Source organism: Podarcis bocagei (assembly GCF_964188305.1).
Source record: "Podarcis bocagei genome assembly, chromosome: 1".
Classification (NCBI taxonomy): domain Eukaryota; kingdom Metazoa; phylum Chordata; class Lepidosauria; order Squamata; family Lacertidae; genus Podarcis; species Podarcis bocagei.
Window position 1 is genome coordinate 107,279,759 of NC_138125.1, and position 24,591 is coordinate 107,304,349.

At 44.6% G+C, this 24,591-nt stretch overlaps 1 protein-coding gene across 7 annotated transcripts in view; it reads left to right on the top strand.

The window, feature by feature from the left end:
- Positions 1 to 24,591, top strand: part of FMNL2 (formin like 2) — a 210,577-nt gene that overhangs the window by 120,675 nt on the left and 65,311 nt on the right. For all 7 annotated transcript variants that reach the window (XM_081187400.1, XM_081187398.1, XM_081187402.1 and 4 more), the window contains exon 2: positions 3,170 to 3,253. In XM_081187400.1, coding sequence (XP_081043526.1) covers positions 3,170 to 3,253 — 84 coding nt within the window. The remainder of the gene's footprint in view (positions 1 to 3,169; positions 3,254 to 24,591) is intronic.

Genomic DNA, 24,591 nt, shown 5'->3' on the forward strand with positions numbered 1-24,591 from the left:
TATGATTCTTACCTACACTTACATCTCAGGACTTTGCAATGAATGCTCTGCTTGCAACAAATATTTTTAAACTATATTACGGAGGCTGTTGGCTGATACCTGACATAGTACTGTATCAGGAATGCCGCTTTTTCTGGCAGGGCTGCTGTGTCTCTTAACAGCTGTACCGCAGGCAGAAATTCAACAGCTTTTGCTCGTGTGATGTTGATGCTGAGTTACCCTTCCTTCACTGGGAGGTCCTAGGGCAGGTTACATCTGAAAGGTATAGTGCAATGGGGATAGATCAGTTGGTAGAGCACGAGACTCTTAATCTCAGGGTTGTGGGTCTGAGCCCCAAGTTGGGAAAGTTCCTGCATTGCAGGTGGTTGACCCTCACGGTCCCTTCCAACTCTACAATTCTTTGATCCTATGATATGATTCTACAAGTATAGTTAAATCATGGCTAGGCAACCTAAGGCCCAGGGGCCGTATCTGGCCCAATTGCCTTCTAAATCCGGACTGCAGATGGTCCGGGAATCTGCGTGTTTTTACATGAGCAGAATGTGTGCTTTTATTTAAAATGCATCTCTGGGTTATTTGTGGGGCATAGGAATTCGTTCATCCCCCCCCCAATAGTCCGGCCCCCCACAAGGTCTGAGGGACAGTGGACTGGCCCCCTGCTGAAAAAGTTTGCTGACCCCTGATAAATAAAGCCCACCCTACCCAAAATGGATGCAGGGAATGTTTGTTATATATGCATATATTTCAAAACATTTAAATACTGCTTGATTCCAATAAAAGCTCAAAGCGGTTTACCGTATTTTTCGCCCTATAAGACGCACTTTTCCCCCTCCAAAAATGAAGGGGAAATCTGGGTGCGTCCTATGGGGCGAATGCAGGCTTTCGCTGAAGCCTGGAGAGCGAGAAGGGTCCGTGCGCACCGACCCCTCTCGCTCTCCAGGCTTCAGGAAGCTATCCCAAGTCTTGCAAGCCCGGCGGGATGTCCCGCGGGCTCGCAAGGCTTGCGGGCAGCAGCCTGCACCCAAAAGCTGGGGACAGCGGGGAGGCGCAGAGCCGCCACCCCGCTATTCCCCGACCTGAACTGGAGGCTGGCGGTGGGAGAAGCAAGCCTGCTTCTCCCCCCCGCCAGCCCCACAAGCTCGCGGGATAGGGGGATGGCGAAGCGCCGCCATCCCGCTATTCCCCGACCTGAACTGGAGGCTGGCAGGTGGAGAAGCAAGCCTGCTTCTCCCCCCCCCCGCCAGCCCCACAAGCTCGCGGGATAGGGGGATGGCAAAGCGCCGCCATCCCGCTATTCCCCGACCTGAACTGGAGGCTGGGGGGGGGGAGAAGCAAGCCTGCTTCTCCCCCCCGCCAGCCCCACAACCTCCAGATCAGGTCGGGGAATAGCGGGATGGCGGCGCTCCGCCATCCCCCTATTCCCCGACCTGATCTGGAGGCTGGGGGTGGGAGAAGCAAGCCTGCTTCTCCCCCCGCCAGCCCCACAAGCTCGGGGGATAGCGGGCCAAGCTGTCCCTGAAGGCAGAAGAGGGAGACGGAGCACTCCATCTCCCTCTTCTAGCTTGGGATGGTTGCGCAAAGCCTCTGCTGGGCAGCGCAGTGCGCTGCCCCACAGAGGCTTGGGAGGCTGTCCCTGAAGGCAGAAGAGGGAGACGAAGTGCTCCGTCTGCCTCTTCTAGCTTGGGGATGGCTGCGCAAACCTGGGGGGAAATCAAATTTTTTCCTTTGATTTCCCCCCTCAAAAAATAGGTGCGTCCTATGGGCCGGTGCGTCCTATAGGGCGAAAAATACGGTATTTTATATCTGCCTGCCATGCAGCTGGAGGCCTGCCAGGGGGAAAATTGTAATTTCCACTCAGTTAAGTCCTGCAAAGGATCCTGTCCGTTCATTGTGAAATGTTCTGTTTTATTTTGGTATCCTTTAAATCAGTGTTTCCCAACCTTTTTTGGGCAAAGGCACACTTGTTTGATGAAAAAAATCTCGAGGCACACCACCATTACAGCCCCGTGACATCAGCGCGCAGCGTCACGCTGGGAGGGACGCACGAAAGTGTAAGTTTCAATTTTTTCCCCTCCCCCTTGCCGGGGAACCTCCAAGCTTTGGGGGGGGGGAGGAGGCAGCAAAGCGAGGCAGGAAGGAGAGCGCGGCTTGGCTGGGTGAGCTTTGGCAGGGGCAGGGAATGAGAGCCGCGAGGCGGGCGCTGCGGACGGAGGCGCTGCCCGCCGAGCTCGCAGGCAGCCAGGCAGGCAGACGGCGAGAGCCCCGCGCTGGGCGGCCTCTCCTCGCCGTCACTGCCCCGCTTCTCGCCGCCCGACTCGCCCGCCTCCCTCCAGGCAACATCTCGCGGCACACCAGGCAACATCTCGCGGCACACTAGTGTGCCGCGGAACAGTGGTTGGGAAACACTGCTTTAAATCAAGGGTGGGGGACTTCAGGCCTGCAGGCCAAATGCTGTCCTCAAGGTGTCTCTTTTTGACCCTTGAACTTTTTCCAGGCCACACCCTCCCCATTCTACTTCGCACCTCAGGGTGTTTTTAATTGGCCGGAATGTGTCTTAGAACTTTGCTAATGCTTCTCGCTGGTCTGGATGGAGGATAGAGAGGGATCAGTTTGTGTGTGTGTGTGTGCGCGCGCACGCACGTGCGCAGAAACAGTTGTGTTATGTACCTAGTGTGTTGGTGGCAATATAAACATAAATAATAAGAAGTAGTATAAATGAGTAACTGCACTGCCTTAATGTGCACGGAATACAGCATTCTACCTTCCACACTCCTTTATTTATGCTGCTGGGGCCATACAGTTGTACAAGTGCTGCAGCAATTAATGTGTGCACATGCGGCAGAGGAGGGGGAGACAATTGCCACGAATCACCGGCGACTCTTCTATCCAGTTCTGGTTCACGTGAGAAACCTCTGAATCTTGATCAAGTCTGAATTGATTCCCCTTGGGGAGGGAAAAAGTGCCTTGTTTGCTTCAACTTCTCTTCCCTGGCAATTCTTGTTTCAACATCCTTTTTTGTGGAATGCTGTGGATTAACTCTGTTAACTGAGAATTCAAAGGAAAACAATTAACGTTAATTGCAACCACATTGTTATGGTCTGTTCACATCAGACCTCTCAAACCTTAAGCCCGCTGTGGTCACCCATGTTTGCTTTCTCTTTCTCCGCAGAATGCAATGAATTTGCCTCCTGACAAAGCAAGGCTACTTCGACAGTACGACAACGAGAAGAAGTGGGAGCTGATCTGTGATCAGGCAAGTGTGACAACCAATAGGTTCTTTAAGGCTGGTTTTACAAACACTGTCCGTATGCCATGATAGTAGTAGATGCCTAGGAAGCTGCCTTATACAGGACCAGACTCTTCATTCATCTGGTCTGGTATCTGCCATTCTGACTGGCAGCAGCTCTCCAGATCTAGAGCAGCTCTTTTAAAGTGTCAAGGATTGAACCTGGTACAGTGGTGCCTCGCAAGACGAAATTAATCCGTTCCGCGATTCTCTTCGTCTAGCGGTTTTTTCGTCTTGCGAAGCAACCCTATTAGCGGATTAGCGCTCTTAGCGGTTTAGCGGCTATTAAAGGCTTAGCGGCTATTAAAGGCTTAGTGGATTAGCGGCTAAAAGGCTATTAGTGGCTTAGCGGCTTAGAAAAAGGGGGGGGAGCGAAAAAAAATCGGAACACTCGCAAGACGTTTTCGTCTTGCAAAGCAAGCCCATAGGGAAAATCGTCTTGCGAAGCAGCTCAAAAACGGAAAACCCTTTCGTCTAGCGGGTTTTCCGTCTTGCGGGGCATTCGTCTTGCGGGGCACCACTGTACTTTTCTCCATGCAAACAAGACCAATGCTCTCATTAAATCTTTTAAAATGTTGGGGTAGCTGAGAACAGAAATCTAATGGGTTGTTTCTGCTGGCAGAAGACTTCTAACATAGGATTGATTCATGCAACCTCTTGAGTGTATGGTAGCTGTGAGAAAAGCCTTCTAGTCTCTGATGATCCAGTTGTGTGCACCCGCTGCTGTGTTCAATATTCAATATTTCCCCACTTTTTTTGCACCTCAATCCAAACACCTCTTTTTGAGCAAGCACAGACTTTCCTGGTCATTTCCACATACCCATTGGCTATGTGATTTGATTTAAAGAGAGCCTGATCCCTGCGGAAAGGAAAGCAGCCACCCCACCTTGAGGTTGAGAAGTGGAAGCTGCAGAGTGTGGATGATGCTCTACACCCGGAATGTGTGATTTGCCAGTGATGGCCAGGAGTAATAAAAGTGCCATGAAAAAGCCAAGGGGAAAGATGCAAATCTTTGGGCTCTAAACCCACGTGAACTGCATTAGCTCAGACTACAGGGTTGTCCAGCTGTAAACCCTCATTTAAAGGATCCTCCCTATCTGTATTTTAGAGCATATGTGTTTATTTCCCCTTTGCAACACTTTTCTTATTGTTGATTGATATGATACAGGATATGGACAGTGTAGCTTTCTAAGCTTTGGCGTAAAATGCAATAGATTAAATGGTTTGCTTGACCTGAGTAGAAACAAGATGGGTTCTGTCCATTTTTTGGTAGACACAATTCCAGGTCGCAGCGTCCTGAACCACAGGGTACCTGGAGACAAGTCCTGCTGGAGTGAATACTCCCACAGCAGATGTTAGTGTGCAGGCCAACAAGTCGAGAGTCCACTCAGGCCAAATTCCCACCTCTGCAGCCAATCCAGGGGTCAGGGTACATGGAGGTCAGTCCCACAAAAGAATAGTCTCCAAGAGTTCCCTGGAACATCCAAGCTCTGCTTCCCTTTTGTACTTTGCCTGTTGATTGTGGCATCTGGGCTTGATGAGGCAGGTGACCCTCGCCTGTTCCAGGCTCACTCCAGCTGAGAAATCACACACATACTCCCAGGGCTAGTGAGCCCTATCTGACCAGATAGGGAGCTGGGCTGGGGACCTTCCTAGATCATCCCTACGCTTCAGAGCCCACTGTGTTCATGGAGCCTGAGGCTCCTCTGGCTCAGGTGATGGGTCTTGCTGTTTTGGTTCCTGTGCACTGAACCCATCCCCCTCGACATGCTCCATCACCCGGTGAGTACCGTATTTTTCGCTCTATAGGACACACTTTTTCCCCTTCAAAAATGAAGGGGAAATGTGTGTGCGTCCTATGGAGCGAAGACACCATAGCCCCGCGACCCTCTCCCAGCTGGAGAGGTGATGCGCGGCTATGGCAGGAACCTCTACAGCCCCGTGTCACCTCTCCAGCCGGGAGAGCGCACGCGGGGCTAAAGAAGCACCCCGCGACCCTCTCCTGGCTGGGGAGGTGACACACAGCTATGGCAGGAGCCTCTATAGCAGCGCGTCACCTCCCCAGCCGGGAGAGCGCGCGCGGGGCTAAAGCAGCCTCCCGCGACCCTCTCCCAGCTGGAGAGGTGACACGCAGCTATGGCAGGAGCCTCTATAGCAGCGCGTCACCTCCCCAGCCGGGAGAGCGCGCGCGGGGCTAAAGCAGCCTTCCGCGACCCTCTCCCAGCTGGAGAGGTGACACGCAGCTATGGCAGGAGCCTCTATAGCAGCGCGTCACCTCCCCAGCCGGGAGAGCGCGCGCGGGGCTAAAGCAGCCTCCCGCGACCCTCTCCCAGCTGGAGAGGTGACACGCAGCTATGGCAGGAGCCTCTATAGCAGCGCGTCACCTCCCCAGCCGGGAGAGCGCGCGCGGGGCTAAAGCAGCCTCCCGCGACCCTCTCCCAGCTGGAGAGGTGACACGCAGCTATGGCAGGAGCCTCTATAGCAGCGCGTCACCTCCCCAGCCGGGAGAGCGCGCGCGGGGCTAAAGCAGCCTCCCGCGACCCTCTCCCAGCTGGAGAGGTGACACGCAGCTATGGCAGGAGCCTCTATAGCCGCGCGTCACCTCCCCAGCCGGGAGAGCGCGCGCGGGGCTAAAGCAGCTATGGCAGGAGCCTCTCCACTGCGCCTTTCCGCTGCTCCCTGACCTGCTCTTTGGGGCTGGTGGTGGGCTTCCCCCCCGCCAGCCCCAAAGAACAGGTCGAAAGGAACCTGAAGCCTGGAGAGCGAGAGGGGTCAGTGCACACCGACCCCTCTCGCTCTCCAGGCTTCCAAGGTAGCCGCCTGAACGCACCTTAAAAGGCACCTTGTTTTAGAGCGGGAAAACAAGAGGGGGAAAGTTCTCCCCCTCTCTGTGCAGCGCCTCCTGCTGCTTCACTGAAGGGGCGCTGGGTAGAGAGGGGGAGAATTTTTTTTTCTTGTTCTCCCCCCTCTAAAACAAAGTGCGTCCTATTGTCCGGTGCGTCCTATGGTGCCAAAAATACGGTACTTCCTCCCCCAAACCCCTGCTTGCTTTGGTGTGTCCTAGTCCTGGCTACACCCCTCACCAGGATCCTCTTCCTCCTCTCTGTCATCCTGCCAGTTCATGACACAGCATGACTATCACAGTTGGTCTCCTCACAAAGAGAAACTGAGGGATCACTAGTCTGTTGTCCCCATTTCATTTCCAGAGACTAGGCCACCACCATTGTTAAGGAAAGGAGGAAAGCCTGGCCCTGTGTCATACTGTTTGGATTGCTTAACTTGGGCCAACTTCTGCAGGATGTAGAGAAGTGAAACATTTGCCTCCCCTCTTCTTTAGTACCTTTTAGTCTTTTCTGAAAATGATGGAATTGCTGCCAACCATTCTGAGAATGAAACCATGGTCTTTGGGGATGCATAGTTTCCTGCCACTGCACAATTATTATATCTGCAGCGGGCCAAATAGAAACATAGCATCATTTATTTATGCCCAAGCTGGATTTCGAAGGGGTAGAGGAACCAGAGACCAAACTGCAAACATGCACTGGATTATGGAGAAAGCTAGAGAGTTCCAGAAAAACACCTACTTCTGCTTCATTGACTATGTCGACCACAGCAAACTATGGCAAGTTCTTAAAGTAATGGGAGTGCCTGATCACCTCATCTGTCTCCTGAGAAATTTCTATGTAGGACAAGAAGCTACAGTTAGAACTGGATATGGAACAACTGATTGGTTCACAATTGGGAAAGGAGTACGACAAGGCTGTGTGTTGTCTCCCTGTTTATTTAACTTATATGCAGAATTCATCATGCAAAAGGCTGGGCTGGACGAATCCCAAGCCGGAATTAAGATTGCCGGAAGAAATATCAACAACCTCAGATATGCAGATGACACAACCTTGATGGCAGAAAGTGAGGAGGAATTAAAACCCCTTTTAATGAGGGTGAAAGAGGAGAGGGAAAAATATGGTCTGAAGCTCAGCATCAAAAAAACTAAGATCATGACCACTGGTCCCATCACCTCCTGGCAAATAGAAGGGAGGCAGTGAGAGATTTTACTTTCTTGGGCTCCATGATCACTGCAGATGGTGACAGCAGCCACGAAATTAAGAGACGCCTGCTTCTTGGGAGAAAAGCAATGACAAACCTAGACAGCATCTTAAAAAGCACAGACATCACCTTGCCGACAAAGGTCCGTATAGTTAAAGCTATGGTTTTCCCAATAGTGATGTATGGAAGTGAGAGCTGGACCATAAAGAAGGCTGATCGCCGAAGAATGGATGCTTTTGAATTCTGGCACTGGAGGAGACTCTTGAGAGTCCCATGGACTGCAAGAAGATCAAACCTATCCATTCTTAAGGAAATCAGCCATGAGTGCTCACTGGAAGGACAGATCCTGAAGCTGAAGCTCCAATACTTTGGCCACCTCATGAGAAGATTCCCTGGAAAAGACCCAGATGTTGGGAAGATTGAGGGGGCAAGGAGAAGGGGACGACAGAGAACGAGATGGTTGGACAGTGTTCTTGAAGCTACGAACATGAGTTTGACCAAGCTGTGGGAGGCAGTGGAAGACAGTGGAAGACCATGGGGTCACGAAGAGTCGGACACGACTAAACAACAAGGGGGAAGCATTAGGGTTTTTTGAATCTGAAGCAGTCACCCCCAAAAAAGAAGGGGAAATATTTTACAATAAAGGGGTATTTGGCAATCTTGGAAAGGCTCTGTTAAACAGAAGACCTGCAAACAGAGGACTAGACTCAGCAAATTTGTTTGCACTTAAGCACTTCTGAAGCTCAGCCATTGGGTCTGCCCATAGTTTCATAGAGTCACCCCAAATTAATAACTAAAACCAAAAGCAACTCCATGGAATATGACTTGTATATCCCCCAGTGCAGTTGTCATTTTGTCTTGGAGCTACAGGACTAACAGTTTGTGTTGGTTGGATATTCCACGCGGAACATTTAAAAGCATTGTACAGCTTACAATTGCAATTTACTGAGACACTGTAGCAAATTGCTTAATCTGCTGTAAGTAACTCATTTCCTCGGGGCTGTTTGCTTACAGCGTGCACAGTTAAGAGCGAAAAGCCTCTATGAATTGTGAGCTTTGTCCTCAGTTGTATACACTGTCAGCCAGCAGGATTCAGGAAGAATGCAATAGCTATATGGTTGGGGCCCAGGCACTGTCATTCACACCTCAGAGTCAATTGTGCTCATTTGCAGCACACAGCCCTGCCATTTCAGATAGTGATCAGTAGTCTTGGAGTCTGGAGATACATTGATAGCATGGTTCAGGAAGGCAGGTGAGAATTTCAGTCAGAGGAAAGGGGTGGGGAAATCTGAGAGATACTCTTGAATATTGTCATTTCGTTGTCTGAAGCACCTTGGTTCATCAAAGCCCTGCTGTTAAATGGCACTTGCTCTCATCTCCCTGTTCCAATGAAAGGGGGAGAGTTCCAGAACAGTTATGATGATTCGTCCTATGCATCCCCTTTGCCATTCCTTTCCACCTCTACCACGACTGTAAACATCAAGAGCTTCTGTGTTGCAGCAGCCTCATCTGTGGCTGACCTACTGACTCCTCGAGGGTCATTGCCAGTGGGTGTAAATTAGAGCAGCCATGAGGCAGACATTTCATAAAGAGATTCGGATGAAGCATATGGTGCATGCAATATTTATATCTCTAACCATGCAATTACAGCACGTGGTTAAAGCAGATTCGGCATGTCAAACAGCAGAGACCATAATACTGACAAGATCCTATTTTGCGGTAACAGACGGTTTATTCCTCTGATAAGTATTTGATTGTTGCTAGGCCCCTGTCCAGGAAAGGAAGGGGCACACTTCCTCTGTAAGCTGTCTTATGTACCGTATTTTTCGCTGTATAAGATGCACCAGACCATAAGATGCACCTAGTTTTTGGAGGAGGAAAACAAGAAAAAAAAAGATTCTGAATCTCAGAAGCCAGGACAACAAGATGGATCACTGCGCAGCGAAAGCAGCGATCCCTCTTGCTGATCTGGGTTCTGGGATAGCTGTGCAGCCCGCATTCTCTCCATAAGACGCACACACATTTCCCATTACTTTTTAGGAGGGAAAAAGTGAGTCTTATAGAGCAAAGAATACGGTATTTGAATCACTAGCCTAAGAAGCTGAGAACCCTATGAGAGATTTTGGACATTTGAACCAGGGGTGTGTGTGTGTTTGTGTGTGTGTGCATGTGTAAGGGGGGGGGGAGAGAGAGACCTGCTTTCGTTTTCTCACATAGCACAATATTATTTAGTTTAGTTAAGAAAAATGGTGAATAAGGGAAGACATCTGCTTTGTGACTGTGAGAACAGGATGCTGGACTAAGTGGACCTTTGGCGTGGTTCAGCAGGCTTTTCCTTATACTTTTGTTTATTTATTTTAAAAAATCATCCATGAGAATTCTCACTTTAACTTGGGGTGGGGAAAGAGGGCTCGTTCCAAAAAACTCATCATCCCAAAGGCAAATAAAAATTACCCTAACTTTTATAGTTCTCCAAGCATCTGAGATTTTGGATAGTTCTGGGATTACATGTTAAAATGTTGCCCCCACCCCTGTCTGTTCAGCTAAATAAGTAAACAAATTAAGATCAAAGCAAGCATCTGCATGCTTCACAAATGCTTTCCCCATGAAACCTGGATAGGAGGAGAAAGAGGAGGGCTCCTTATTGCGACTTCAGTAGATAGACTAGGGTGTAGGCATTTTTTTAGAATGGGGAGAATTGCTCGAGAAAGCTATTTCTGCAGTTTGGAATGGTAGGAATTTGGAAGGTGGGGGAATCAGATTAGGTTTCAAGGCAACACATGCACTAGGTAGGTCAATGGGAAAGAGCAATACGAGAAGAAATAAAGGTTGTATTTGCCTGTTCTTGACTGCAAATTCATTTGCCATCTTCAAGTTGGACCTCGATGACTAGGGCAAGTGATGTAGGAGAGTTTTCTTTCATTGGTTCAGGAGAAATGTGATCATTTCATCCCTTGTGCTTGACTAGTACAATCTGTTGGTTATTAAGGTTTGTGGGGAGGAGATTAGGTGTTTGGAACCTTTACAAAGTTCTTTTATGCCCCCTGATGGGTGGTTGGGGGCAATGCAGTTTCAAAAGGGAGATGTGGGGGGAGGGAATGCTTATTTTTTAAAAAGTCCTTAGCCCTGTAAGCTATGTTGACCTGAAGGATGAAGACTTGAGTAAGTTTTTGTCCAGTGAGCTCTTTGAGCAGGAATTCAAATAGGGGGCTTCCGTTCAAATATGGATTTCCATTCGATTACCAGTCCTCTGCCCATTGCACCAGAGTGGTTGAAATTCTCAGGTATATTCAGAGTAAGAGTGTTTTGAAATGCAAGTTTTGGAGCCTACCAAAGGAAGGAAAGCTACAGGATTCATAGGAGAGAGCTGGTGTGACCAAAATTTTGGACTGGATGTAGGGACACTCAAGTAGACTTTGAATATGGTCTACGTAGTCCAAATCCTTGTCCAATAAATGACACAAGTGTTCCTGGAGACCGTGATTCCAAATTTTTAATGTTCTTTATTAATTTTTCTGTGAAGTGCTTAGTTTTGTCTGTGGTATATAGTTTTACTCTGCTTTTATATAGTTTTTTTTAAAGTCTGATGTGAAGGCTGTTCTTCTTTGAATCTGTATTGATGCCCCTCCAATTATATTGTGTGTAAAAAAAAAAAAAAAAGACTTAGATGTTATTTTATCTATTAGAAGCAGAATACAAATTTTATAAATGAAGAATGGAATAAATTTACCTCACTCCCCCATTACAATTTTAGACCTACACCCTAAGGGCTTTGTGGACATGTCTAGGCAAATGTTCCCTTTTGTTTAAGGCTAAAGCCCCAAACTTTTTGTTCTTTAGTTCATTATGCCTAAATTGGCCTTTAGCCAATTAGGCTAAAGAAAAATAAAACAAAATATTCCACTTCTTGTCCTCTTGTGGAGTTGTTAACCTTTCTGCAGCAGTGGGTAGGATATCCTGGAATCAGCTGTTCCATGTTCTCATTTATGACTCGGTTTATGAGTGGCTTTTCCATCTTCTTTAGAAAAGATTTGTTAGAGACAAGGGAATGTGTGTGTGTGTGTGTGTGTGTGTGTGTGTGTGTCCTCATTGCATTAAAAGGTGGGTTATTTTTAGAAACTAAGGCCATAGTTCTTGGCATAAAACATGTCAATGAATCTCAGAGCACCAAGAGAGTGGAATATGAAATTTCATTTGTCCGATTCACATTCTTTGGGGGGACGGGGGACAAAAAAAAAGCCTTAATGTTTATAATTCTGTTCTGCAGACATTTGAAACCTCCCTTTGAGCTACTACTTTTCTTCACTTATAGTAGAATATGAATTTTGATATGAAATTTGGAAAAGGGCAACCAAAATGATTAAAAGGGGAAGGTGCAATTCCCCATGAGGAAAAGGTTTCAGCACTTGGGACCCTCCAGAGTAGAGAAAAAGCGAGTAAGAGGGGACGAGGTAGACGTTTATATAATTACGCATGGAATGGAAAAAGTGGGTGGAGGAAAGTTTTTCTCCGTTTCTCGTAACAACTAGAATTTGTGGACATCCACTGGATGTTGGAAGATTTGGGGCAGATAAAAGAAAGTATCACACAGTTAAACTACGGAGCTCGTTTCCACAGGAGGCAGTGGTGGTCACCAATGGTGGATAGCTTTTAAAAAAGGAGTAGGCAAATTCATAGGGAATAAGGCTATCAGTGGCTACTAAACACAATGGCCATGTTCCACCTCCACTGTCAGAGGCAAGATGCACCTGAATATCTGTTGCTGGTAATCACAGGTGTGGTGTGGTGCTCAGGTCCTGCTTAAAAGATCTTCCTACAAACTGCTTGGCCAGTTTGAGAACAGGATTCTGGACTAAATGGGCCATTGGCCTGATCCAGCAGTCTCTTGTTACATAACAACAACAACAACAACAACAATTTATTATTTGTACCCTTCCCATCTGGCTGGGTTTCCCCAGCCACACTTTCATATACAGTGGTACCTCAGGTTAAGTACTTAATACATTCTGGAGGTCCGTTCTTAACCTGAAACTGTTCTTAACCTGAAGCACCACTTTAGCTAATGGGGTCTCCTGCTGCCGCCAGGCCACCGGAACACAATTTTTGTTCTCATTCCGAAGCAAAGTTCTTAACCCGAGGTACTATTTCTGGGTTAGCGGAGTTTGTAACCTGAAGCGTCTGTAACCCAAGGTACCACTGTAATTATGAAATTATAACTCACCCACACCTGTAGATTAACTACCACCTAAAAACTAGGATTGCAAAGCAGACTGTAGTTATGAAATCCTGCTTTGTAAACAGTGCTTAAACCAGAGTTTCCCAGTTTATACAACACAAGAAACTGTGTTTGAACTAACAGTGAAGTCTTCTGTCAAGCCAGGCACACAAGGGGATGAGGGAATGCTTTTGTCTGCTCCTTGTTCTCTCCTCTGGAAATTTTCTAGACTGAATTTTACTTTATTTTATATTTTATTTTATTTTAAATGGGCTGTAATTACACAGCCGTTTTTGAAAATTGATCAGGGCACTTACCACCTGATGAAATTATTTTTATTTGGCTGTTTTATTTTGTGATTTTTGAGAAATACACTTGGAATCTTTGCAGCAAGGCTAAATTTAAATAAATATATAAGCAAATGTCAGCAAATTTGTGATTTCAGATATTGTGGGAGCGAACTTTTTATATTATTAACATTATGAATATAAACCCTTGCAAGCCAGGTTGTGTCTTGTGTTGCACTGGGGATATGTTTCTGCTTCTGCTTCAGAGCATCTTAAGTTCCATCACTTCTTGCTGAGCAGCACATTTGTATGCAACTGTATTGGGATTCCCCCTTCAGCAGTCCCAGAAGCATGTGGTGCTAGCCTTGTTTGGTACGACAGACTCAAACAGCAAGCGAATTCCTGTCAGAGGATTTTTTTTTAGTTTTTATTTTAAATCAGACTGCCATACTGCATATGACAGACCGCATCCACAAATTCTCTGCTCTCTCACTTTTTCTTCCTCTACAAAATAAGCCTTCCACTCTCCAGTTAAAATTATTCAGCCATTCTTTCCAGAGAGTAGATGTAAGCATTGGGCTGTATAAAAATTGCTTCCATAATTTTTGCTGCCTTTGTGCTTCTGTTTATCTATTTCTCTCTTTGTAAAATATTGTTGTATTTATTTCTATATAAAAAATACATTAGATGCCATCAGTTCCTTTATCGGTTCATAATAACTGCTAAAAATAGTAGCAGCAGAGAAGGAAAAAGCCAGATTAAGACAGTGTAGAACTCAGTATCTAAAAGGCCATGCAAAATTTAAGGAGGCCCTTTCCTTGTGCTGTGAAGACATCAGACTCTGCGCTAGGCGAGCCTTACTGAGGAGAGCATTCAAGAGTCAAGTCACCACAGTCAAGAAGCCCCTCTCATGGGTCATTGCCTGTCTCACTTCTGAACGTGGGGAGACTTTTGACACAGTAGTCTGACCTGTGCAGATCTTGCTTTGTAAGTGGGTTCCAACTTCCCTAAGAAAGCTTCATCACCACAAGTTCTTTAAGCCCTGCTGTGGTTCACGTTAACTATGGGAAACGAGCCAAAGTTTGAGGTTTGCTTTCTTCTCTAAACTAGGATTGGGTAGAGCCATATGCAGCCCTACAAACATCTGTATCTGGCCCCTGGAACTGTCCTTAAACCAGCCCTCCTCCATCACATCAATGCCTCTTCATTTTGCATGGATGGAATGTGTCTTTGAGTGGCAGTAATGCCTCTTGCTTGCCTAGATGTGGTGTGTGTATCTCTATCTATCTATCTATCTATCTATCTATCTATCTATCTATCTATCTATCTATCTATCTATCTATCTCTATCTATCATCTATCTATCTATCTATCTATCTATCTATCTATCTATCTATCTATCTATCTATCTATCTATCATCTATCTATCTCTCTCTCTCTCTCTCTCTCTCTATCTATCTATCTATCTATCATCTATCTATCTATCTATCTATCTATCTATCTATCTATCTATCTATCTATCACCTATCTATCTATTTATCTATCTATCTATCTCTATCATCTATCTATCTATCTATCTATCAATCATCTATCTATCTATCATCTATCTATCTATCTATCTATCTATCTATCTATCTATCTATCTATCTATCTATCTATCTATCTATATCACCTATCTATCTATCTATCTATCTATCTATCTATCTATCTATCTATCATCTTTCTATCTCTATCATCTATCATCTCTCTTTCTCTCTTTCCCCCCTCTCCCACCCAAGTATCGGCTAGTAGGGTGGAGCGAATGGGGCTGCATTACTCTTCTAGCTTCCAAATGTTGTGCATCGCTGCTGTTTACTGAAGAGTGGGGAGTTCAGCATGGTGTAGGTGAAGCAGTGAATTGACCCGACTGCTGCTCCAGTATACTGTTGAGCATCCTGCAGAATTACACCTTCCCCTTCTCAGTAACCGGAAGCGCCATGTGGTGTTGGCAAGGCAGGAGACCAACCCTTTCTGTAGTTGCCTTTCTGGCCACTACTGTGTATACCTTTGAGTTTTGTGTAGCAGGAATGGTAGGACTGTGCTACATAGGTGGATGTCACACCCAATGCCCTGCCCATTTTTGCCCCGCCCACATCTGTCATGATGCCACTGGAATGTGTTCCCCACATTCCCATGTGGACCTCCCACCCGATGGCCCTAGAGCATAGTTAACACTGACTATTGTTTGTAACCACAATTAACTGCAGAAGGAAGCATAAACTTCCAATCCCCTCCTCATGGCTGCATTGGAGAAGAAGAGAGTCCGTGAACTCAAGTTCACTTCTGTTAGCACTAAAACTATGGTTTTGGCCGGTTGCCTCCATGCAGAGTGGGAATGATGCCTGTGTAATATTTATCTACCACAACAAGACTGTGTGTTCCAAGGCCCTAGACAATGGCAGGTGTTCCACATCAGTGTGGTTTTAGGCTAGAGGCAGGTCATTCCCTAGAAAGCCCTTAGCCAATGGGTAAGGCTAAAGCACATTTTAGGAAATGCTTTCTGTTCTTATGTTATGCAGATGAGCAAGCACTGCTTTTTTACAAAAAAGTTAATTTGCTTTGGGAAATGAAAAGGATGTATGGAGTGTTTTGAAGATAAATTGTAAGGATATACTCCTTGAGATTTCCTTTAACAAATGCACTTTCACCCTCTTATTACTGGTTGCAAATTGCAGTTTGGACAGGCTCATACCATAACATTTTCTGATCATTAATAGAAAGCATTCCACTGCTGCCAAAAGAATACAGGATTTCTTGACAATTAGACTAAACAAGGCAACATTGTGTATCTATTGAGGAACTCCCAAGAAGATACAGATTCTTCAAACTAAGGAGGGGACGATCTTTTGTTCACAACTGGTTTCACTATTCCAATTTTTAGTATGGACTAATTTTATTGTTTGCTATTATCACTTTGAAGTCTGCTTGTAAACCATTTTGTAGCTGGACTTCATCTCATGTACTCTGAAGCCAAGTTTAAACTCTCTGCTATTTCCCAGCTTGTAGCTCCCAAGCTTTGGCCTATTGATTTAGCTGATAAGGCATTTTTTGTTTGTGTTAAATATTTATAACCTGGCTTTTGAACACACAATCCCTAAGGTGGCTGAAAACAAATTAAACCAATAACTTCTTTCTTTTCTAAATTTATATCTTGCTTTTCCATCAAGCCAACAGATTCCAACACTTAATAGTGGTCATAAACAAACAAACTTATCAGGCCAAAGGCCTGTCAGAATACAAATGAGCGCTGTGCATGACCCCTTCTTGGCTGGGTGAAGTTGTAGTAGGGAGGATTTCTGCAACTTTTGTGGAATGCCCACAAGAATCACAGCACTTTAGGGCAGGGGTCAGGAAACTTTTTCAGCAGAGGGCCGGTCCACTGTCCGCCAGACCTTGTGGGTAGCCGGACTATGTTGTTGTTTTTTTGGGGGGGAATGAATGAATTCCTATGCCCCACAAATAACCCAGAGATGCATTTTAAATAAAAGCACACATTCCACTCATATAAAAACATGCTGATTCCCAGACCGTCCGCAGACCGGGTTTAGAAGGCGATTGGGCTGGATCCTACCCATGCTTTATGGTGTGTAGGGGCACTTTCAAGGTGAGGAGGTGGTCTTTCCATCTTTCTCCTTTGTCTCTTCATTTTTTTAATCCAGAGATGGGGAGCCTACAGTTCTCTCCAGATGTTATTGACCATCCATGCTGGCTGGTGCTGATGAGAACTGGAGTCTTAAGTACATCTTGGAGAGCCACAGGTTCCCCATCCTTGCTTTAAAAACATGCATGCCATGATCAGCATGTAGCTGCTTGGTTGCTTTAAAAACCTCTTAAGATCGGTGCATAGAATGATGCTGTAGGATAGCATGATATAATTCCCAGGAGCATTGTATGGAGAAAAAATTATGGTTGCCCTGTAGCTGCTGAGAATGCCTTCTCTCTAGTTTCTACCAAGTGATGACATACATTGACTAGTTGGATATTAACTAGACAAAGAGAATGTCCTTTTCCAAAGAGCTTAAGACCCAGGCAAACTTATATGAGAGAATGGTCCAGTGGCCTGTGAAGCTGCTGTAACATGGAAGCCTCATGAGTCCTATATTTAACCCTAGTCAGTAGTGTTGAAATTTCTAAATTCTCTTCATTCAAAGGCAGCCCTGCATAAGATGTAACCAAAGTATGCGTTGCCAGGGCCATGTCTGACCTCTCAGGGAATGGGCACTGTTGACACTCTAACCCCTATTGTGCAAAAGTACTGTGGAAATGCAAGCTTCCGGGTTCAGGGATGAATGCAGGTACCTTCAAGGGGAGTGTAACACTGTTCAAGGTAAGTTGAGCCCCTCCTCTCTGCCCTACCTTTCTGCTGCTGAGGAGCACCTCTGTTTTATCTTGGTTGAGCTTCCTTGGATTTAGGTGGAAATGAGAGCAGGTGGGGGTCAGGTTTCACTTGCATGTTGGCTACACCAAGTCCCAAATATAAGAATAAAACATACAACAATTAAGAGAAGAAAGCCTGAGCAAAGAAAAGGTCCCTAAAAGAAAATGGTTGCCAGGCAAGCATGTTTTGCAGTGGTATTCCATAGACATGGTGCCAGAACGGTTTAGCTTTCAAAGGTGGAACCATTTACGGTTGTCCATATAATGTAATAGCAACCATAATCCATTGACATCAGCGCTGTACTAAGAAGTGAAGTACAAAAAGGCAGATACCAAGGAGTTTACAATCTCATTTGCTTACTTTCGGTGAACATGCTTGCTTCTGTTGAATTAGTAGGAATTCGAATTGCCCGTGTACAGTTGTTGCTTCAGGTAAAGCAAACCTGTCAGCCAATTTTTGAAAAATAAATGATGTGCTATAAATATGATTTCCTGGTGGAGAAGATGGAGAATTGTTTCTTCTGTAGCATGGATGAACTTCCCATGTTCAGTATCTGTATTTCACCAGCCCCACCAACCCTCTCACCTTGAATACACATTCACCTTTTTCAAATGTGAAAGTGATATTTTTGGGTGAAATGGGTAAGCACTAGAGTTCTTCCCATCGGCCCCAGAAGATATAGATATAGATTTAGAATTCTCTTCTCTTCACTATAGACCCTTTGTGCATTTAGGCATGGAAACTCATTTTTTTTAGAGAAACAATTGCTGGCTCTGTTTTATTTGCGGAGTGCGTCAGTGTATTGAAGTTAGAGGTTCAGTGTAATTGGATAGAGATTATTCTTAGATTTGGATTAAGACAACTGATTTCAAATCTTGGGACATTCAGCAGCTGTCAGAGATTTGCTGTGCCCAAAAAAGTCATTGAGTGCTCTGTGTACATTGGCCTGATTTTCATTTCATGGAGGAAGGAATACAAATGTAGCTTATTTAATAAGGAAGCACTTGTCACTCTGTTTCGAACATTATGAGATTACTTATGGTTACAATGAATATTTGCATGTGATTTGTGTCTCCCTGGTTTTTTGTTTTTAAGTCATGCCATATCCTGCCAGGTAGGACACGGGTGGCACTGTGGGTTAAACCACTGTGCCGCTTGGGCTTGCCGATCGAAATGTCGGCAGTTCGAAACCCCGCGATGGGGTGAGCTCCTGTTGTTCAGTCCCAGCCCCTGCCAACCTAGCAGTTCGAAAGCATGCAGTGCAAGTAGATGAATAGGTACCACTCCAGTGGGAAGGTAAACGGCGTTTCCATGCACTGCTCTGACTTCGGCAGGAGCGGCTTAGTCATGCTGGCCACATGACCCAGAAATACTGTCTGCGAAAGCAGACAGGCGCCGGCTCCCTCGGCCTGTAAAGCGAGATGAGCGCCGCAACCCTAGAGTCGTTCACGACTGGACTAATTGTCAGGGGTACCTTTACCTTTATATCCTGCCAGGATAAGATGCTGAGACTGGTGTGTGTCCATTGACACCTGGCCTTTTCTACATAGGCTCAAGCACAGACAATCCTGAGTTTTTATTGGTGCTGATCTCTGAGGTCACCTTGCCCTGACAAGTGTGTTTATTAAATCATTTCTCCCTTTCTCTTGAAAGCTGAGAACAAAGTATTTGTTATTGCAAAAGGTAGGTCTTTTGTCATACATTCTAGTTCCACTTTGTAACAGTAAGAATGGGAAATCAGTTCGGAGCACCCTGAGACTGTCTCCAGTAATGTAACTCAAGTCATCTGCCATCTGCCAAGTCACCTTACTCAAGTTTTACATTTCCTCCCACTTTCCCCAGTGATGTGACCTTTAATTGTTCTTTTACTACTAGTTAAATGATTTTCAAATTGTGCTAGGCTTGTTTCAGACAAAAGACTTCATGTTTTTCTGGGAGCATTACTAGTCTGTATTCAGTGCAGATCTCCCTGGAGTGTATTTAGCCTTCACAGTGATCGGAAAACTCCAGCAAAAGCTCAGACTTCCAGATCTCTTCATTTGCAAACTGAAATGAAACAAAAGGAGTTGAAAGAGTTCTGCAGAGAGGAAACGAGAGTGGAGGGAATGGCTTTGCAGACAGTTGTAAACAAGCTTGAGCAAACAGTATTCCCATCAGAATAATGTGCTCTCAACAGCCACTATTTTAGAATAGTTATCTTGTCTGCTCTAGGGAAGTTGGCAGGAAAGTCATGCTTTCGTTATATGAGTTTCTAACTAACTATTACATTTTATGGATTATGCATGCCAGGTTTATGATTCAGTGAGCAGTTTCCCACATGGTTGGTCAAAGAAGCTTTATGCACCAGGGAGCAATAATGTGAAACTTTCAATTTCTTCTGTTAGCTTCTTTGAAGATGATTTTCACATTGCAGATGATTCATGGAAACAACAATTCTAACTCATTTGAACCACTGTGCCATTTCATCAGGTGTGAGTGACCTTGGCAGTTATGCCTATGGGCAGCAACAATTTCAGGGGCAATGGCAACACTTTTAGGAACCTAAGAAGAATGTGATGGATCAGGCCAATGACTCATCTAGACCAGCATCCCGTTCTCTCAGTGACCAGCCAGACGCCTGTGGGAAGCATGCAAGCGGGATCACACCCCCTTCCAGTAGTCTCTAGCAACTGGTACTCAGAAGCAATTCTGCCTCTGACCACTGTTATGGTCGTGTGTGTGTGTGTGTGTGTGTGTGTGTGTGTGTGTGTGTGTATATATATATATATTAATAATAATAATAATATATATATATCTGTGCCTACGTAATAGATTACCCATGGAAGGCTTGGACTGTTGCTCTGGAAAAGAAGCCCATTGTGTGGTTTATCCAAAAAGATGAGCATTTTGTTTACATCTAGCAATACATATTAGCAATTTGCGATGTTGGTGGTCAAGATACCTACCTGGTATTTAAGGTTGATGATGATGTAATAATGCATAATAATAATACATGTAATATTTTAGGGGTTTTTTTGCTGGTCTGTTGTGTGCTGTGCTACTAAATTGTTTGGCTACTGTTTGGTTTTCTTCTTTTTGGATTCTTTTGGGCTGAAGAGTGAGAGACCGAGTGCTTGAAACAAAGGGGGAAAAAGTAAACAAGAATAGTGAAAATGGCAATGTAGCGAACATTTAATACTCTTGGTTCTTGAAATAAATTGTGTATCGCTTCTCTTCCTCTCATGTACAAATGCATTTTCCAGCTTTGACCATGGTTATAAGTTGTTGACATTAGAACTAACCATAAAAGGTACTATGGTTTGCTTTTAATGAGGCTTTAAATATCAAACCCTGCTGAAACTCTGGATTCAGTTCCTAGTTAGCATCAACCATGGCAGTGCCTTCTGTATTAAATTATGTAGGTCTGCAACCTAAAGGCATACTCTAAGGTTCTGTTCGGACATTATGCCTGAATAGGGAAAGGCGACATGGTTGACATCCTCAAGGTCTGTGCATCCAGCCCTGGCCCCAATGTACACAACCCCTACATACACAACATAACAAAAGCCCTGCAAGATTAGACCAAATGCTCATCTAGTCCAGCATCTTGTTCCTGCAGTGGTCAACCAAATACCTGTGGGATGCCCACAAAGAGGACATGAGCACAATAGCACTCTTTGTGATCCCCAACAACTGGTATTCAGAGACAGTGCATCTGATACTAGAAGTAATATACTGTAGCCCTTGAGATTAGTAGTCATTCATAACCTCATTGTGGTAGAGACTTCCATAACTTACTAGCTGCTGAATGAAGACGTGCAGTGAAGGGGTCGTCTAGGTGTGTTTGGCTGAGCTTGCTTAGAAGTCTTCGGGAGAGCAGGAGCACTGCATTATCAGGGTTCCTTAGCACAACGAAACTTCTAAATGTGTATCAGCCATATACTTTAAAGCCCCATTCAGACCTTTCCCTCAATATGGGAAGGTTTGTGGTGAAATAGGCGTGGTTGGCACATATGGGAATACTGGGGGCAGGGCTAGTGTTCATGGCCTGCAGACCCTACTTATGCTGCATAACACCTGAGTAACGTGCCTTTCCATAGTATGTTGCTTTATGTGTGAAGAAAAAAAAGCGGAATCTTCTTCTAGAGTTGGCTTTGTTTGTTTACCCACATGCTACTCTTGGTTATCTAGGTTGCATATTCAAAAAGGGTTAAGCATTTATTTTTCTGCTTGCTTAAAAACACAGACATATGCATGCACACATGGGGGGGGGATGAAAATAGCCATAGAACCATTTTGAGGAATTAAAATGGCGCAAGGTGTTAGCCAGTTAGTGCTGACCTGCAGCCACCTTATGCTGCAGACTTGCATAAGTCACGATTTCTAAGCATTTACTAGATTTGCCTTTCACATTCTAGTTCACAAGCTTTAGATTTCCACACGTGACTTATTTCTTTTTAATTATCTTAGTCCCCACTTCTTATGTGCTAGCAAATTATTAGGATGCATGGAACTATTCTTATAGGCATAAAGGTGGAATGATGTGACAAAGGAAAAGGGATGTAAGTTATAAAGTATGCCAACAGGCTGAGTCATAAGCCGATATTAAACACTGTGTAATTTGTGAACCACTGCTTTAAAGAAACAATGGATCTCTCTGTTTCAGTCTTCCGGATATGGTTATCAGTATTTAGCATTCACTGGGTGTTGATAATCGGTAGATATGAATATGATAAGCATATTAATGTGAAGGATTTGTTGTTGACATAAAATGGTGTGTGGTATTATAATTCAGCTTTATGAATTGAATCCATATTTACAGAAGATAAGCAAACACTTAAAAAAAAAATACTGTACCAAAGCAGCACATAGTGCTGGAATCATAGTCACACTATGCAGTTATGAGATTAGCATATGAACAAAAAGGAGGATTTTTGAAGCTCTTAGCCATGCTACAGGAAACAAAAACGCAAATCTTATTGTAGGATATAACTCATGTTTATTGCTTTAAGCTTGGACATCGAGTCGAAGGCTGCTCTGAAGTCAATGAAGCTGGATAGAGGAAGACAGTGTTCTTTTGAGTTCAGTGAGGATTAATCTTACATTAAAGATTGCAGCCTCAGTTCACAAGCACCAGTGTATAGGTGTTCAAATTGGGGTGCACTGCTAGGAAGGTGTCATTTTGGTGTAGCAGTGTGGGACAGGCCTGCTATGACAGCAACAGTCACTGACTCCAGATGTGATTTGGTATAGATGTTATCCAAAACTTCCTGTCTCGTGTCACAAAACTGATATATATGAATGGGAGATACGATTTCCCCTCTAGTATGCCACTTTACAGATCATTTTTATCTGTAGAAATATATATATATATAGAGTCCAGTAGCACCTTAGAGACCAACTAAGTTTGTTCTTCATATGAGCTTTTGTGTGCACGTACACTTCTTCAGATTTACGTGGAAATTGTTTCCATTTGGTTGTGTACTTTTTGATGTGTTTTATTTATTGTTTATGACTTCTGTTATGTTTGTAATTATGTAAATCTTGTCATGTTGTAAGCTGAGCATAGTTTCAGCTATGGAAAGGCGACATGCAAATAAAATGATGTGAACGTTCACATGTCTATTGTGGGCATATCTGCACTAGAGACAAATGTTTTTATCACCACTCCCTTTCTCCAACATTCTTGAATGTACACATTTGTGAAAAGGTTAAGTATTCTAACCACCTCCTCAAACTACATCTATTGGGATTTTGGGAGACTGGGAATGGTGAGAAGGAAGGGAATGACAGATTACAGTGAATTTACATAGATATGGGTGGTGATACTCTTCCTGCATAGCATGGCACCAAGGCTTCACTAAGGCAAGCAACTCTACGTTGCCTTCTCAGATGTACACATCTGTTAGACTGAGTTGCGAGGGCCAAACTATATGTTGTGTGCAAATGTGGCTGGCAATTGTCTGATAGCTTATAGGAAGGGGACAGTTAGGAATGGGCAAATGGGAGGTATGTACTTAATTCTTTCTCCTGCTCTAGCATTCCCCTCTTGCCATCAGCTCCATTGGCTTTAAGGGCATTCTTGCAAGGGAGGAGCACTATTGCAGGGCAGTATTCAGCACGGAAATGGTTAATTGCCCTCCTGTGTGCTTCTAAACTCTCCTTCCAAAAGTGTCATTAAAAAAAAAAAGGTTGCTAAATACTCTTATCAGAAGGTACTCATTCCAGTGTTTCTGTAAATTGGAGGAAGGATCAGAGGTGGAGGAGAATTTTGTTTGGTCCTTGTTGCTAAGTGACCTGATCTAATCTGGACATGAATCAGACCATAGTTATCCATTTTTCCTGCATCTCTGAATTTTGCGATACCTTTTTTCTTTTTTAAACTGTGAGAACCATACAAAAATGTATAAAAGAATACCTAATTGCATATTCTTGAATAAAATATGTGTAGAAATGCATAAATTGAGATGAAATATGCATCAAAATCATATTTATCTTGTGATGTATTATGTAATTTGTTGTTGTTTAGTCGTTTAGTTGTGTCCGACCCCATGGACCAGAGCATGCCAGGCACTCCTGTCTTCCACTGCCTCCCTCAATTTGGTCAAACTCATGCTGGTAGCTTCGAGAACACTATCCAACCATCTCGTCCTCTGTCGTCCCCTTGTCTTTCCCAACATCTGGGTCTTTTCCAGGGAGTCTTCTCTTCTCATGAGGTGGCCAAAGTATTGGAGTCTCAGCTTCAGGATCTGTCCTTCCAGTGAGCACTCAGGGCTGATTTCCTTCAGAATGGATAGGTTTGATCTTCTTGCAGTCCATGGGACTCTCAAGAGTCTCCTCCAGCACCATAATTCAAAAGCATCAATTCTTCGGCGATCAGCCTTCTTTATGGTCCGGCTCTCACTTCCATAATTCACTACTGGGAAAACCATAGCTTTAATTAGGTAATATTAAATAGGAATTTTATACAGTTTAATGTGAAAATGGAATGGAACAGATTCAGTGTTAGAAACTGAGATATGAAAGCAAGGACCTAAATGGCACCTTAAATCTAGGTTATGGGTGCAACAATGGAATGTCTAGGTGCACTTTTTAAATAACAAGAATACAAAGCTGAAAATAAATGAACTGTAGCTAAAATCTTATATTCATTATTCACATGATCTAGTCATTCCCCTGCCCACCCCCCTAATATTCTTAAGAGGGTCTCTTCTCCAGGCTTCAGAGAGTGGCTGGAAGTGGGGAGGCAGAAAAAGGTCCGCCTTTCCTTCCACTCTGCAGTTTTAATCTGAAATCTTAGGCACAGTACTTCGCACAGAGCTCAGAAACTGCTTGCGCTAATGAAATTCCTTGTCGCAAAA